At 33.7% G+C, this 18,875-nt stretch overlaps 1 protein-coding gene across 1 annotated transcript; it reads left to right on the plus strand.

Annotated features, from left to right (window-relative positions):
• Positions 1-201: 201 nt before the first annotated feature.
• On the plus strand, positions 202-2,140 carry LOC142641073 (uncharacterized). Its single transcript, XM_075815442.1, has one exon. The coding sequence runs from the start codon at positions 440-442 to the stop codon at positions 1,985-1,987; it is 1,548 nt and encodes a 515-aa protein (XP_075671557.1). The 5' UTR covers positions 202-439; the 3' UTR covers positions 1,988-2,140.
• Positions 2,141-18,875: the final 16,735 nt, after the last annotated feature.

Consider the following 18,875-nt stretch of genomic DNA (forward strand, 5'->3'; position numbering starts at 1 on the left):
GATTATTTGATTAAATAAAAAATAATAATAAAATGTGGTGTGAATGTGATAAACTTTTTGGAGGTTGATTAGTCAAACATTGAAAGAAGGTGGAGTCAGAAAAGTGTAGCGACATCGCTGCAAAATCACGCGGCCTCGAGGGCAAAAATTGAAAAATCCTATAAGTACAGGGACATAACTGCAACATCCAACGAACACAAACACAAACACGCACTACTTGTACCATATAAATTAAATTAATAAATAAGTACGAGTATCCGAATCGAAATCAATCGAACAACCACCACCACCACCACCGCCTCCACAGCCATACTGAAACCCTAACCCTAGTTCCCTTTCGATTTCCTATCAGAAGAGAAGAATCCCTAAAATCTCAAAATCCCATTCTTCATCTTCATCAAAATCCAAAATCCAAAACCCTAATTCTTCAATCTTCAACATGCTTCTCTCTCCAGGTCACTCTCCTCGCCATCTCTCTTCCCCATCGCCTTCGACACCAGTTTCCGATAATGCCCTCCAAACCCCTAAGAATTCCAATCAAATCACTCCCAGAAACCCTAGGAACCACCCCAAGGTCCTCGACGAGGACTCCTATGTCGCTGCAATTGAGAAGATCATCGAGCGTGACTTCTTCCCTGACATCTCGAAGCTCCGGGACCGGCTCGATTGGCTAGAGGCGATCAGGACGGGTGACCCGGTTCAAATCCGAGACGCCCAGTTGAAGATCATGGAGCGCCGTGCTGCAAAGGTAAATAATTCCAATACTGATCGGAAAACTCAAACACCCGGTTCCACATTTGTTAGAAATTTTACACCTCTCGATGAATTTGATGCTAAAACCCCGAAAAGCGCCATGAATTTTAGCGTTTCGGATAGGGATAGGGAATTATTCGGTGTTAGTAGCGATAATAATAATAATAATAATATTAGTGAGGTCGATGTGTCTTTGTCGTTGGATGAGTTCTTTAGGCGGCATACGAGTGAGGATAATTATAGTTTTACGAAGATTTTAGAGAAAGTGAATAGGAAGAGGAAAGAGAGACATGGGTATCTGTTAGAAGGTGAAGATGAAGATGTTAAAGCAATTGAGGATGTCAAGAGGGAGAGAATTACTGATGGGTATGGTACTTCGGATCAACCCGTGAGTACTTTGGAAGGCTGGAAGTATACAGCAAAAAATTTGTTGATGTATCATCCGGCCGATAGGGGGGAAGCCCCATTGACAGAGGAGGAACGGGCAGTTAGGTTAAAGGCTTTAACCAAGGAAATCAGTCGTGCTAATACTAGGTTTCATGGGAAAATGTTGGATTCTAGGCCAAAAGATGATGGGACTGTTGAGGTGCTTTATACACCAGTGGCAGGGGCAACCCCAGTTCCAGTGTTTGATAGAGATGGGGATAAGTTGAAGAAGTATGATTTGGAGGATTTGAGGAAGACCCCGAATCTGTTTTATGTTGAGTCAGGGAAGAAAGCGGAAAATGGGTATAGTTTTGTTAGAACTCCATCGCCTGCACCAGGGGTTGATGAGTCACCGTTTATTACATGGGGTGAAATTGAAGGTACACCATTAAGGTTGGAGACTGAGGACACTCCGATTGATATTGGGGGAAGTGGTGAGGGTCCTCATTATAAGATTCCAAGAGTGCCTGTAAGGGACGAGAAGGCTCACTCACTGTCTAGGGATGCTGCACGGAAGCTGAGGGAGAGGTCGAAGATCTTTCAGAAGCCTCCGCTGCCATCCCCTGTTAGAGGGGGTAGTGCTAGTCCGAGTGTGCGAACACTTTCTCCTGCTGCCCAGAAGTTTGTAAGGAATGCAATCGCAAAGTCTTCCTCTACTGTTGATGAGACTCTCCGTGCCAGCTACCGAGGTGCAAGCCCTGCTTTGGCTACTCCTAAAAGTGTAAGGAGCGTTTCAAGGTTCGGTACAGATGGGAGTGTGGTCTCTAGGTCACCTTCTGTAAGAGAAGGTTCTAATCCTCCTTGGTGATGATCTGAATTTTTCTTTGTCATGTATAATGTTTTACTACTTTGACACAATGAACTGGCAGATGCTGTGTACCAATTTGAATTTATTTTGACATGTTGATAAGGTTGCTGAATATAACAAATGGAACCAATATTCATTGGCTTCATTTTGCTAGATTTAACAGAAGGACCATGAATGTCTGTTTTTCCCCCCTCCCTTCATTTACTTCAATGCATAGAAATTGGGTAATGCTTTTTCGTTATTTTTTGTTGTTGATAATTCAATAGTTACAATGGAGGAGGAGGATTCGAACCTTGGATGTTATGGAAACACCATAAAGTGCCAACCAACCAATTGAGCTAGAAGGCTCTTGGCTAGAAATTACATAATGCTTGGGTAATATACTAGGAAGCCTGGTTGCGTGCGTGTGTGTGTGTGTGTGTGTGTGTGTATTGAGCGTGTGACTTGGTGCTTGCTTGTGAATGTTGTCTCTTTCATTTTAGCTTGTTTTTTGCTTTTCTTAAAGGTGCAGGGAAAGTTCAATTTCCTATTACCTTCAAATAGGGTTTGTCGTTTGATGGAATGTAGAATTCTACTTTCATTTGTCAGAGTTATACTGAATTTGAAATTGGCATAGCTCTTTTGGCAAATTATAATTTCACACATTGATCTATGTAATTTAATCCCTGTTGTCTGATCATGAAGTTCAACTTGCGATCTGCCTCTTTGCCACTCGTGTCTCTAGGACGTTCTAATAAATTGTCATTGGTTAAATGAGTTTGTGAGATACTTCCTTTGATTTGGATAAATGTTTAATCAAATGGAGATCTTTATTAGACTTATGATCCAACTTTCACTTGAGTGACTTAAGTTACCTTTGGGAGTATCTTCATTAAGATTAAGTTTGGCTACACTGCAATTTAGAAAGCTTTAAAATCATCACCATATGGTTCTCAAACAGCAATGAGCTACAATTAAATAAGGCGACATCTTCCTGTCAGCAAAGAGTATGAATTATGATCACGTAATATTTATCTTATAATCTCTTTTTGAGAATCTATTACCTTACAATCTGATAGTTGTGTTGCGGATAATGAAGAATAGAAAAAGCATTACAGTAGTCTATGTTCATTTTATGTTGCCAATGCAATCAGATCGTCATAACTAGAGTCACAATGACATTTGAATATCATAACCACAGGAAGACGCGACGTCGACTTTATGCATTCATTGAACCTGTGAGCTGTTGTTATAGGCACCGCCTATAGACTATTTCTCCATTTATTTCTACGAAATTATCTTATACATTTGGTATATATAATATGTTTCTCGTATAAAGGAACAGCAAAATTAACCATCCCACTTCCTTTATTTTATGTGGATTTTTCTCACCCCAAAGAGATGATTGGATAGAGGGCGAGTTTTGCTTATTTTGTCTTGTCTCGTCCTAAATGTGCATATATATGTTTTTATTTAATATATACTCAAAATATTTATATATAATTTTTTATTTATATTTTATTTGCAATTTATTTATTTATTTTTATACATATTATTCTATTATCATTCTTAAAACACTTATCTCTCTCTCTCTCTCTCTCTCTCTCTCTCTCTCTCAAACATTCTTACTCTTTCTCTTTCATTTTACCTCTTACAAATGGAAAATTGAAAAATGGTCTTTAACCTACTTTATCCCCCACTTATCCCACTTTTACCCTGGAAAGGGGACGAAATTGATAGAAATATGCATGTACACAGCGGAAAATAAACGGATTTACTTCATTCGTAATTGATAACATGCACTATGTAAATTTCAGAAAATAGAATATAGAATCAAGAGAGTGTACATTGGTGCAATAAATTTCAAAACCAAAGATCATAAGTTTTTTAGAACACTTTTAATCTTCACTCCAATTCCACTAACGCCCAAGATGTGTGGTCTCTCAATCAGTTTTCAAGGGAGAATAAAAGTGTGTTTCACTCTCACATACACACCATTTCACAATGATGTCTCACTTTTTCATACATAAAAATTATGTATGTTTCTCTCCTTATAACTGATTATCTAATTGGGCTAGCCTTTTGAGTCTTTCCAATTGGGCTTTAGTATGTAGTCTAGAGTGGGACCAAAATGGACCAATAAGATACTAGCTCCAATGGGCCTTGGACTTTTCAATCAACTCTTGACAAGTCAAAAATTACCATTAACTATATTTAATACCACTATATAAATATAGTTGCATTCTAGGCCTCATTTATAAATTATATCCCAAAACTTTATTATATATGCAACCCCTTCATAAAATATTTGTAGTAATACAAAGTCATAAATGTAAACTACCACTTTGTAAATTACTACATCTTATCTTTAAGTACCCGGTTTAATCCTTTAAAATTATTCAACATATATTTATAAAATCCAATTTCATAAATATATACTTTAGTAATTTCTTACCACTTACCAAAGTGGTTAGGCCTAACTCTCTAAATAACTGAACTCATTAAACTTATCTCAATGGAATATTTTATATCTCCGTTAAGAAACTATGAATTCCATCTTAAGAATATATGTTCCATCAACATTAAATGTGGCTACCCAACATAATGAGATTTTGATCGTTACCTTAGATCTCACTCCTGATATATCAAAGTAACCTACATTTCATGATCAGGTCCATTATCCTCTCAGGATTAAGAGTTCATGTAAATAGAAGTCGTGAAATTTATTATTCATTTGACAGTCGTTAGGAGAATAATAAATCTCACAGCGGTCCAGTTCAATATGTCTTAACTCTTAAAACATATCAACATATCAACTAGAAGTGTACACTTCCATAATCAAGACAAATCATCTTAGTTGATATGTTATAATCTTCGCAGATGAAATGCCCAATTTCATCACCAACTACGAATTATAATTCTGAGTTTACAAAGAACTTGTGATTTATATCTTCTGTGACTTTTCACATAAATCACATACTATGCATCTCATGGACTAGATGATAATGTCCTATATTCATGTTACCATTATTTTAGGTAATAATAAAACAACTTTATTAATCACAATATTAAGTCATACATTAAGTCATACATAATGTCTTACATAGCATCATACCATCATACAATAGGATTTAAGGGCACTAATCCTAACAGAAATACCGCCTAGTTTTTTTTTTTTTTTTTTGAGAAACGATACAATCTAGTTTTGTTGTAGCTTCACAATTGTGGAATGTAGAGGCATATTGCAAATATGATATACCTAACACTAGAGATTAAATAAATAAAATGGCTAATTTGGTCATTGGGAAGGATAGACTATTGCCAACTGCCTAGGTGACGCCATAAACGATTAAAATATGGATTGGGCTTTTAATTTGGTCCGCATGGGAGATTGACTATTGAGAGTTTATACTCATTTTTATTTAATGGATCATGTTAAAAACAATTGCTATAAATTATTTTAAATAAATGTATATATTTTTATGAAAAATAGAAAATATTATTAAAATAATAATTGTTTTTTCTTTTTCTGTAAAATATTTTTTTAAATAGTTTATTAAAAATGTCTCTAAGATATCTATTAACTTTTTCCCTATTGAATTAGTAAAAATGAAAAGTTAATAGATACTTTAAAATATTGGTTTAAAAAATATATTTAAAAACCTTTTATAAAAAAATTTTAAAAAAAAACAATTATGGAATAATTTTTTTGATTGACTTTATATATCATGAAGTTAAAACTTTCCTAAAATTGTTAATAACAATTTATTAACGCAATAGATTGTAAACAAATTTGTTTTCGTCGAGGGTGGTAATCATATCTGATTTGTTATGTAGAATGAATGCGAAATGAATTCGTGTATGCGCAAGGCTTGTTCTTAAAGAAGGGACCCATCATCCGTCATACATCAATTAATGACAGGTATCTTACCAATGCTTCACCTTCCTGCCATGAATAAGATGATCTTAGAAAGGCCATGCCGAGATTCAGTGTTTGTGACTCTCACACGGCTATTACATGAACCTTCTTCTTCTTCTTCTTCTTCTTCTTCTTCTTCTTTTTTTTTTTTTTTTTTAATCTTTTGTAGTTTATATATATATATATATATATATATATATATAAAGAGTATAGTTCTTTTTTTTTTTTTCTTTTTTTTTTTGAGAAAGAATAGTATAGTTCATCTATTGTCTACATGTTGAATCAGCACTCCACTCAACCATCTAGGATCTAGCTATTTGCACCGACCACTTTGTTCTCAGATTTTCTTTCCAGAGCCTTTATTAGTGAAAGTAATGACCCCCATTCATTATTTCACATGTTTCACCTTCAAATTGAATGGGATGGCAATGTGCTTGCCAGGACCTCACATTCATATTTCGGTCCATGACTTCTTTCATGTGTTTCTTCTTTCTAGAGTAGCCAAAAAGATACACCATATCTCATATTTCAACATCAAAGATGAATTTTTATTTTTATGTTTTTTTTATATAATATAAAAAAAAAAAATCTAGTTAAAAAGGAGAATAAGAGAATTATTGAGGCTCCACCACCTATCCCAGAAATTTATAAAGTGTCTCAAGATTCACATTACATAAACAAAAAGTTCGAAAATTATAGAATGACAATTGATTTTTTATAAATGGAAAGATATATATATATATATATATATATATATATATATATATATAATTTGCATTATTTTTTCCATCTCTAAAAAAGCGCTTAAACTATTATGTCAATCAAAATTTTAAACTATTTCATTAAAAAAAGTTGTTATGACTTGTGAGCGTTTTGCTGATAATGTAAATAAATTTAAATACAAAAACTTAATTAGTACTCTTGTATTTTTTTTTAAAAGTAAATAAAACAAAAGAAATTAAATTAAAAAATATTTAATTGGTATTTAAGTTTTTAAAAAATTAAAATTTATTATATTAGACATCAAAATGTATTAAATCCGCCTGAATAAATTAAAGCTTTATGGGTATAATTCTCAAGTCCACCCAAAACTCATATGTCATGGCTGAATCCTAATTACTTCACATCAATTAAAAGATTCTTCTGTTAGAAATAAAGTCTAATTGGAATGTGTAAAGTTTGGGTAATGAAAGAATTATTTAGGATGTGTAAAGTCTGAAATGTGTAAAGTCTATAGGGGAGATGTAAATTCATAATTGTACTCATCATTGCAACCTTATCCTATGAACTCTACAAGCATTCTAAGGTTTTGTATATGTGGGATTGTCTTACTGTTATTGTACACATCTAAGAGATATCAAAAGGATTATAGATAACCACTTGAATACAAAAGTTTATCAATATATATTTCCTGTTTACTTCTTACTTTGTTTTATCTATTTCTATTATTTCACAACAAGTTATCAGCACAAGTCTCTACCCAATTTCAAAAGGAAGTTGTGATGGAAAAATAGATGTATGCGGCGGAAAATAAACGGATCTACTTCATTCGCAATTTATAACATGTACTATGTAAGTTTCAGAATTAAAGAACAAGAAAGTGTACCTTGTGTTTGGAAATTTAGACCACAGTTGATAGAATTAACAAGTTTTAAACTCAAGTTGTTAATTAGATTTATTATGCATAAAACTTGTTAAAACAAACAAACATCAATATCATGTCAAAACTAAGTGCAGCGGAAAAAATAAATAAGACAAGATATGATGACCCAGGAAAACCAATGAAACCAACCAGTTTCACAGTAAAAAACTTGGGGGGAAACCTTTCCGAAAAGCAATTCACTATAGTAAAGAGAAGTTTCAGATCTAGTACAAAATCTTTGTCCCTAGACTCTATAATCCCCGTAGATGAACTCACAGTAGAAACCTTCTACTGCTTCAGAACCTCTAAACTCTTCAATATATGAACGCCACCCTTTGATGCACGGATCCCAGTACGTGACTCACTCGTCAACTTGAGGAAGAAGAATGTTGGCTACAAAGTTCTTCACTTCATCAACAATGAAGATCAAGAAGCACTTGGTTACAAAACCCTAAAGCACAAAGACGCAGTAGCTTCTTCTAGAGAGAATAAGGCTTCGGTCACCTTTTGCATATGTTCTCCTTGTATTCTCTTATGTGACGGCCTCTAAAATATGCCTTATATATGTCTAGGGTTGTGAGAAAAGAAACCCAACACAAATACAAAAGCCTGGCCCAAAAATCAGATCTAAAAATTCTGATTTCCGTAACCTCGATAGATAGCCTCGATAGATAGCATCTGTCGAGCCTCATTAAACCTCGATAGATAGCTATCTGTCGAGCAGTTGTTCAACAGCTATCCGCAAGTGTCCAGCTTTAGTAAACACCTTTTTTTCACTTGTTTCTTGGTCCAATCTTCATGGCTTTAATATTAGACTTGAACAACATGTTCTTTGAAGTATTAAACACATCCTAGATCAATCCAAATATAAGTAAAATGCGTTTTATCAAAGGATTAGCTAACTACATAAAATATGTCCTTAACAATCTCCCCTTTTGGAAATCCGTGACAAAAACCACAACAAACAAATAAACATATGAGAGAAGTCATAAATCACTCAACTCATACTCACTTGTTGAATACAATAAAATCTACCCTAACACAAACTCTTGACAAACTTTGCAAGAAGAGAGTTCATGGCATAGAAGACTTTGACAACCTGTATTTCTGAAACACTTTAAACAAAACTCATCAAGGCATCTTAGTGTGAGACAGAAACAATAGATTGCATACAAATAAAGAAACATGTATATAAAGATAGAAAAGAAACAACACATGTAAAGATAGGTGAAGAAAACATACATCATCACATATACCACTTGATAAGCACAATGTATGCAAACATGGTCACAAGACCTAAGATACAAGAACAAGAAGCTAAAAGAAGCTTCTACAACAACAAGGAGGTAAACACTCCCTTAACCAGATGAAACACATCTCCCCCTTATAGAGGCATGTATATCTCCCCCTAACTTGTAGAATCTTAAAGAAAGAAACCACAAATTCTCTAATTTCTCCCCCTTTTTGTCACGATTGACAATGGGTACAAGAAGCTATAAAGCTTCATCCGAGAAACATAAAGATGATCAAGGATGATCAAGGGGGCACAAAGAATCCATAAAAACGCATGAATGTAATGAAATAAGATGCTATGGATGACAAGATAAAATAAACATGCAAAACATTAAAAAAAAAAAATGCATGTAGAGGATCTCGATGGATCGAGAGGTATCGAGCATACCTCAATGGATCGAACAGCTATCGAGAAGCTATCGAGGGGATAGAAACTTTCTCGATCGATCCACCTAGCTATCGAGAGGTGTAGAGATTGCAATAAGATGTAACAGAAGATCTTGACAGATAAGCTAGGTATTGAGAGGTATCGAGAAGGTGTCGAGATGGCTTAAAAACAGTTTTTCAAGAAGGAAAAAACACAGATATGAATGCAATCAAACATGCAACTCAGCCAATGGCCCAACCAACATTTTAACCTCTCAAAACATCTTTCAAATAACAAAGAGTTAAGCATTTGAGATCCCAAAAACACACACACACACTAAACAAGTCTAACCAATTTTATATTTTAAAAACAAGTTAAGACAGTTTAGTGAGCATACATCAACGCATGTAAACCTTGTGATGGCCAAATCATATTGTACCTGCACATGTATCAAAAATAGCAAAGAATATTGCGTGTTGTGTGTGAAAACATCGCAAGATTGCATAGGTGTCTCTATGTTATGACGATTTGAGATATGAGAAAATCACTTTAACTCACACACAATCATAACTATTTGATGGGGACTATCACCTTTGAGGTACATCCTATAACTCCCACATTTCCTAGAAAGCACGCTTGCAATCATATTTACAGCATTTTTTATCTTTTTACTTTTATTTTCTTTTTATTTAAGCAAATTATGCATGGGTATACGAAGAAGAGAAAAGAAATACACAATTATGTTAAGCTTTTGACATTGCACTTTTGCTATGCCGAAGCATACAGATTTCATTACATGATTGGCGATTAAAAGTGGTGAGATGGTTATTTATGCCTTTCTCTTAGGATTTTCTAGTCCTACCCGTCAAAAAGAGTAATACGAGTGTTAAGTACAAGAGATCACTTAACCTTACTCATCACAAACAAAGAGCCACAAAGTGTGGGGTCATGGATTTTGAGATTTGGCCGAGAGCATGTGGTTTGGCCAAGAAGCATGGGTTGTCCGAGTCCGAGGAGCGTCATCTCCTCGGACTAAAGTTAAACGCAAATCTAGTATAGATCCTAATGATCAAAGATGACCTTTCAGGAAGTTCTAATGATAGCAACAAGCACCATGAATGTACAAGAGGGATAAGGGCTCAAAAATATCTAAGGGGAAGCTACTATCACCGCATTAATGAGGAAGTGACATCTGAACAGTATTATGGCAGCCTTACAGCCACCCCAGAAAACTTTTTAGATGGGGCTGATGGGACAAATATCAGCATAAACAATCAACTGTCCACATGTAGTCCACATGTAGGATAAGGATGAAGGGAGAGATGTAATATAAATAAGGGTAGAGATCCCAGAGGGAGGGGGACGAAAAAAGGGGAAGAGAAAGCACTGTAGCAACCTCAACAACTCCTGTAACCATGGTCATCTAATATAAATAGAACAGAGCTCCTCGGACTGTGCCGAGAACCAACTTTCTCGCCAAACCGGGTTCAACTCTTGTTGGCTCATCATTCAAAACCATATTAACTGTTATTCAAGAACTAAAGCCTAGCTCTTTGACCCACTCTCTACAAATTTATTGTACTGGGTTTACTGGGCCAAGATCCCTTACATTTTGAGCTTGGTCTGAAAATTGTGTCCCCACACAAAGCTCACTTGCTTAGTTGTGCATAGAGATGCTCATCTAAGTTACAAGAGATACAAAATTTAGAAAACTCTGTTTCAATGGCCATTTTAAGGTTCATAAGAATCGATGTACACATACACACTGTTTTTGTATTTTTCTGATATTCCAATTTTTTTATTTTGAAAATAAAACAAAATAAAAACTAAACAACCAGACAAAAACAGACAAACAACATGAAAGCATGAAGGAAAGATGTATTGCATGAAAGCATGATAGAAAGATGTAGATGCATGAAAGCATGATAGAAGGGTGTAAATGCATGAAAGCATGATTCCAAAAGTAAATAAGAAATCAAGCAAAGAAAGTCCTACTATAGATAGAAAGAATTCAAAGCATAGGACAAACAGAAAAGACAATTAAGTCATAGGCTCCTTTCTCACCCACACAGCACGAGTCTTTGGGCGTGAAGATGAAAAGGCACGTGTCCTAGTATGATTACTAAAGGTCATAGAAGAATTAAGATTCTCCTGAAATTGATTTAAAAAGCTCAAGACTTTTAATAACTCTCCAAACAAAGGTGTAAGTCCTTGAGAAGAAACCTGTGATCGTTTAGACACTTGCTTTTGAAGATACAACTTGAAACAATTAGAACAAGTGTGTCTAGAAACACCACAATGGTGACAAACATGAGCAGTTTTAGAGCTACTCGGCTTCCTAGAAGGAGGTCTAACCTTAGAGGTTGACAGAGACCTCAACTTCGGACAATTTGACCTAATTTGACCAACAATGTGACAATAATGACAAGTGGGGACAAAAACAGATTTTTCTTTCATCTTAGGAGGAGTTTTAGACATAGGTTTAGAAATTTCAGCATTAACATCAGATTGTTTACCTTTGTCTATCTTAGCAATATTAGCCTTCAACTCTTGATCATTCCTTTTAAATGGAGGAATATAAAAATCTTTTTCATTTGAGTCAGGCTCAACAATAAGTTTGGCACTAGTTAAATTTTCAACTTCAGTTTTAAATTCAACTAGTTGCTCTTCCAAATTCTTAATTTTTTCCACCTGAGATGAAATTTGATTTTTAAAATTCTCATTCAAATTATTTGCTTCATCCAATTTTGCAATCAAATCATCTCTTTCAAGTTTGACTTTTTTAAAATTAGCCTTTAATTTTGTAGAACACTCAAGAGATTTCATACAAATATTATAAAGCTTGCAATAGGCATCTTGAAAATCATTATCATCATTCAACACAAGATCATGCAAATCAAAGCAATCAAGAGCTTCCATGACAACGGGGGTCAAGGATCACACTCAGGAAATTAATCCAAACAGAGTATACCCGCTTTGATACCACTTGTTTGGAAATTTAGACTCCGGTTGATAGAATTAACAAGTTTTAAACCCAAGTTGTTAATTAGATTTATTATGCATAAAACTTGTTAAAACAAACAAACATCAATATCATGTCAAAACTAAGTGCAGCGGAAAAAATAAATAAGACAAGATATGATGACCCAAGAAAACCAATGAAACTAACCAGTTTCACAGTAAAAAACCTGGGGAGAAACCTTCCCGAAAAGCAAGTCACTATAGTAAAGAGAAGTTTCAGATCTAATACAAAACCTTTGTCCCTAGACTCCACAATCCCCGTAGATGAACTCACAGTAGAAACCTTCTACCGCTTTAGAACCTCTGAACTCTTCAATATATGAACGCCACCCTTTGATGCACGGATCCCAGTACGTGACTCACTCACCAACTTGAGGAAGAAAAATGTTGGCTACAAAGTTCTTCACTTCATCAACAATGAAGATCAAGAAGCACGTGATTACAAAACCCTAAGGCGCAAAGACGCAGTAGCTTCTTCTAGAGAGAATAAGGTTTCGTCACCTTTTGCATATATTCTCCTTGTATTCTCTTATGTGACAGCCTCTAAAATATGTCTTATATATGTCTAGGGTTGTAAGAAAAGAAACCCTACACAAATACAAAAGCCTGGCCCAAAAATCAGATCTGAAAATTCTAATTTCCGTAACCTCGATAGGTAGCCTCAATAGATAGCATCTGTCGAGCCTCATTAAACCTCGATAGATAGCTATCTATCGAGCAGCTGTTGAGCAGCTATCCGCAGGTGTCCAGCAGGTGTCCAGCTTTAGTAAACACCTTTTATTCACTTGTTTATTGGTCCAATCTTCATGGCTTTAATATTAGACTTGAACAACATGTTATTTGAAGTATTAAACACATCCTACATCAATCCAAATACAAGTAAAATGCGTTTTGTCAAAGGATTAGCCAACTACATAAAATATGTCCTTAACACCTTAGTGCGGCGAAATTCAAAACCAAAGATCAGAAGTACTTGGGAACACTTTTAATCTTCACTCCAATTCTACTTAATACCCAAGATGTGTGGTCTCTCAATCAATTTCCAAAGAGAGAATAGAGGAGTGTCCAACACTCACTACAAACCATTTCATTCCTTGTATATTTCTAATGAATACCTTTTTTATGAAAGAGACTTCTGAAAACCTCTTTTAAATTCTGTATGTTTCTCTCCTTATATATATAACTGATTATCTAATTGGGCTAGCCTTTTGGGCTAGCCCTTTGGACCATTCCAATTGGGCTCTTGTGTGTGGCTTAGAGTGGGACCAAAAGGGACCAATAAGACACTAGCTCCAATGGGCTTGGGCCTTTCTGTCAACTCTTGATAAGTCCAAAGTTACCATTAACTATATTTAATACCACTATATAAATATAGTTGCACTCTAGACCTTATCTATAAATTATATCTCAAGACTTTATTATACATACAACCCCTTCATGAAATATTCGTAATAGTACAAAGTCATAAATATAGACTGTCACTTTGAAGATTACCACATCTTAATTCCTTCAGTACCCGGTTTAGTCCTTTATGTTATTCATCATATATTTATGAAATCCAATTCCATAAATATATACTTTAGTAACTCCTTACTAAAGTGGTTGGACCCAACTCTCTAAATAACCAAACCATTAAATTTATCTCAAGGGAATATATTTTGTATCTCCGTTAAGAGATTATGAATTCCATCTTGAGAATATATGTTCCATCAACACTAAATGTGGCTACCCAACATACTGAGGTTTTGACTGTAACTAATAGATCTCACTCCTGATATATCAAAGCAACCTACACCTCATGATCAAGACCATTATTCTCTCAGGATTAAGAGTTTATGTAAATAGAAGTCGTGAGATTTATTATTCATTTGACAGTCATTAGGAAAATAATAAATCTCACAGCGGTCCAGTTCAATATGTCTTAACTCTTAAAACATATCAACATATCAACATACCAATTAGAAATCTTCATTTCCATGATCAAGACAAATCATCTTAATTGATATGTTATAGTCTTCGCAAATGAAACACCCAATTTCATCACCGACTACGAACTACATTTTGAGTTTACAAGGAATTTGTGATTTACATCTTCTGTGATTAAATCACATAAATCACATACAATGCATCTCATGGACTAATATAATGTCACATTAGTTCATTTATAAATAGTCTCATATAATTAAACAATTTAATTATTTATTACATGCCAATAAATTGGATTTTTAGGGCATAAATCCCAACAAGTCGTAATCTTATTGTTTTTGAAACATCAAAGGTTATTTGTGTTGTCCTCTCAACTTACTGTAAGTTTTTTTTCCTTAGTGTTTATTCTATCTCTTTGTTATTATGTTTTATGCTTATAATTTTAATGATTGTTTTAATTGATTGAAAAAATTATGGGTTTCACGTTCTCTCTCTCTCTCTCTCTCTTTATATATTGTTAAAATGATTAGTTATAAAAATAAATCAATTATAGCTATAGTTATATGTAACGTGGATTAACAAACTCTGAATATGTATGTATTGTTTCATTACAATCAACTTTTGTATATGCATGTATAGTATTGTTTCATTAAAATTGCGTATGAAAAAAATATATTTAGTTATTTAATTTCTCATGTAATTATATATTTTATATAGATGTCAAACCTTACAAAGCTTAAAGCCCTTGACATCTTATGCAAGAATTTCTTATCATGGATCCTTGATACTAAGATTCATCTGAAAGTAATAAATTTTGATGAGATCTATGTTGATGTAATAAATCCTAAAAATACTATTATGGATGGCAACAGACTATCCAAGAAGGTTTGCGCAAAAGAAATAATTTTTATTTGTCATTATTTACATAAAAATTAATAACTTTACTACAAAATACCCCTTAGGAGAATTACAAGTTCTAGAAGAACTTGATTATCCTAAAAGCTCAATTTGACATGCACTTGAAGTTGTAATAAACTAAAGATACAAGTGAGTTGATCTGGCACTTTAAAATCAGTCCACAATTAAACTTTATATGATAGAAGACACATATATCATGTTTCGAATATGTTCCTACAGTAGCAATATTGAATATATATGTTCATAAAGTATTACGAACTAATGTTTTATCTTCTAGTGGCTGAACAAAATAATGAGTTGTTGCTAAAAACCACCAAAGGGTCATGAAAATAAGTGTTATAGGTGTGGAATGGAAGGTCATTGGTCACATACCTGTCATACTCCTAAACATTTGATAAATTTGTACCAAGCCTCCATAAAAGAGAAAGGAAAGGGAATTGAAACAAAGTTTGTTGATCATAATGATCCTGAAGATCCCATGAATTCTCTTGACCTTTCAAATAGAATGGATATGACTCATCTTGATGTCTCTGATTTCTTTAAGGATGTTGATGGAAAATTTGATTATTTAATTGGTGATGGAAATTTCCATACCAATTAATTTTTATTTTATTTTATTATATTATCGCATTGTAATAAGTATTTTTATTTTGATATGTTTTATTTACATTTAAAGTAATAAAGTTTAATTTATGTTTTGCATATATAAAGATGCATGGATCTTACTAGTAAAATCAATTCCAAGATGACTAGGAAAGATTTTTGTCTAGCAGACAATGCAAAAACTCATACGATCCTTAAAGATAAAAAATATTTCAAAATTTAAAATTATGCAAAACCAATGTCAATACCATATCAAGTTCATCAAACTTAATTGAAGACTCTAGAAAAGCGATTATTATATTACCAAAGGGCACAAAACTTTGTATTGATGATGTGTTATAATGGTTATCATATTGAAACCAATAACGAAGGCAGTGAAGAATTTCTTTATATTACTTCAATAGTATCGGGCTAGAAGCTCAAGGTAAATTAATTACCAAACTATCACATTCAAAGATTGTTGTTGAATATCCATCTTAATTGGAAAGAATTCAAGGTGATATATGTGGACCAATACACCCACCTTGTGGTCCATTCAATTATTTTATGGTTTTAATACATCAACCAAATGGTCACATGTATGTCTACATTCTACTAGAAATGTTGCATTTGTTAGGATTCTTGCTCAAATAATTAGGTTGCGAGCATAATTTCTTGATTATCCAATTAGAAAAATTCGTTTAGATATTGTTGGTAAATTCACATCTCAAGCTTTTGATGATTATTGCAAGTCAATTGGAATTGATGTTAAATATCCTGTTGCCCATACACATACTCAAAGTGGTTTAGCTGAATCACTTATCAAGAGACTTTAAATTATTACTCGACCTTTACTTATGAAATCAAAATTACCAGTTTTCACTTGGGGTCATGCTATTTTACATGATGCATCATTAGTTCACATTAGACCAACTGCTTATCATAAATTCTCACCATTGCAACTTGTACTTGGCCAATAAAAAAATATTTTTCACTTGCGCACATTTAGTTGTGCTGTATATATACCTATTGCACCCCCACACCGCACTAAGATGGATCTTCAACATAAACTTGAAATTTATATGAGTTTTGATTCCTCATCTATCATTAGATATCTTAAACCTCTAACTGGTGATGTTTTTAAGGCATATTTTGAGGATTGTCATTTTAATGAAACAGTCTTCCCACCATTAGGGGGAGAAAAGTCGTTGCCTGAAGAACGACGTGAGATTACTTGGAATGTTTCGACATAATCTCATCTTGATCCTCGTACAAATCAATGTGAATTGGAAGTTCAAAGGATTGTTCATTTGCAAGGAATTGCAAATCAATTACCTAATGTATTCATCGACAATAAGAAAATAGTGAAATCTCAAATTCTAGCTACTAATACTCCAGCATGGATTGAAGTCCTTATAGGACAATCAGTTAATACAGTAGTAAATGAATCAAAGTCACACCTGAAGCGTGGAAGACCTGTCAGTGTTCAAGATAAAATTCTTCGGAAGAGAAAAGTACAAGGAAAACAAGTTGCAGCCTATAAAGAGGCTATACCCAGGAAATAGGTCACAAAAATAATTGATCTATCCAAAACTTATAAACAAAAATCTTCTAAAAATAAACCTCCTAAAGAGTTATCCCCTGAAAAGGATCAGGTACCTGAAAAGGATCAGGTACCTGAAAATAATGAGGTCTTGATACATTATTTACATACAGGAGAAATATGAGATAGAAATAAAATTGTTGTCAACAACATATTTTCATATAAAATTGCCCTTGATATTACCAAAAGTAACGATAATGAATATGAACCACAAACCGTTGATGAATGTCAACGTAGAAATGATTGGCCAATGTGGAAAGAAGCAATTCAAGTAGAATTAAATTCACTAATTAAACGTAAAGTTTTTGGACTTGTAGTCCGGACACCTAAAGGTGTAATGCCTATTGGATACAAATGGGTATTTGTACGTAAACGAAATGAGAAAAATGAAATTATAAGGAATAAAGCGCGACTTGTAGCACAAGGTTTCTCGTGGACCTGGTATTGATTATGAAGAAACATATGCCCCTGTAATGGACGCAATTACATTTAGATTTTTGATTAGCCTGATAGCAAAAAAAAAAAAAGGATATACGATTAATGGATGTTGTTACAACATATCTGTATGGATCATTAGATAATGATATCTACATGAAAATCCTCGAAGGGTATAAAATGCCTGCAACATATAATCCTACATTCCGAAGTATGTATTCTATCAAGCTACAAAAATCCTTATATGGGTTAAAGCAATCCAAATGCATGTGGTGCAATCGCCTTAGTGAATATCTTTTGAAAGAAGGATTTGAAAAAATAATCCAATTTGTCCATGCGTTTTTATTAAAAAATCAAAATCCGGATTTACTATTGTTGCAGTATATGTTGATGATTTAAATATTGTAGGGACTCTAGAAGAGTTAACAAAAACAGTAAATTGTTTAAAGAATAAATTTAAAATGAAAGATCTTGGTAAGACAAAATTTTGTCTTGGCCTACAAATTGAACATCTTCCAAATGAAATTCTTGTTCATCAATCAATGTACATAGAAAAAGTCTTGAAGCAATTTTACATGGATAAAGTTCATCCTTTGAGCACTCCAATGGTGGATCGGTCACTTGATGTCAAGAAAAATCTGTTTCGACTGCAAGAAGATGATAAAGAAACTCTTGGTCTTGAAGTACCATATCTTAGTGCAATTGGTGTTTTGATGTATCTTGCAAATTACACACGACCTGATATAGCATTTGCAGTTAACTTACTAGCAAGATATAGTTCTACACCAACTCGAAGACATTGGAATGGAATTAAGCATATATTACGTTATCTTAGTAGGACTCCTAATTTAGGATTATTTTATCTAAATGGATCAAATCCACAGTTAGTTAGATATGCTAATGCAGGTTACTTTTCTGATCCACACAAAGGCCGTTCACAAACAGGATACTTATTTACTTATGGAAATACTGCTATTTCATGGATATCTGTTAAGCAAACAATTTCTGCTACTTCCTCAAATCATGCAAAGATTATTGCAATTCATGAAGGGAGTTGTAAATGTGTTTGGTTGAGATCAGTAATTCAACATATTCATGAGAACTGTGGATTATCATCAATAAAAAATAGTCCAACGATATTATACAAAGATAATGCTGCTCGTATCACTCATATTAGAAGAGGCTATATCAAGGGTGATAGAA

This window comes from Castanea sativa, chromosome 6, assembly GCF_040712315.1.
Source record: "Castanea sativa cultivar Marrone di Chiusa Pesio chromosome 6, ASM4071231v1".
Classification (NCBI taxonomy): domain Eukaryota; kingdom Viridiplantae; phylum Streptophyta; class Magnoliopsida; order Fagales; family Fagaceae; genus Castanea; species Castanea sativa.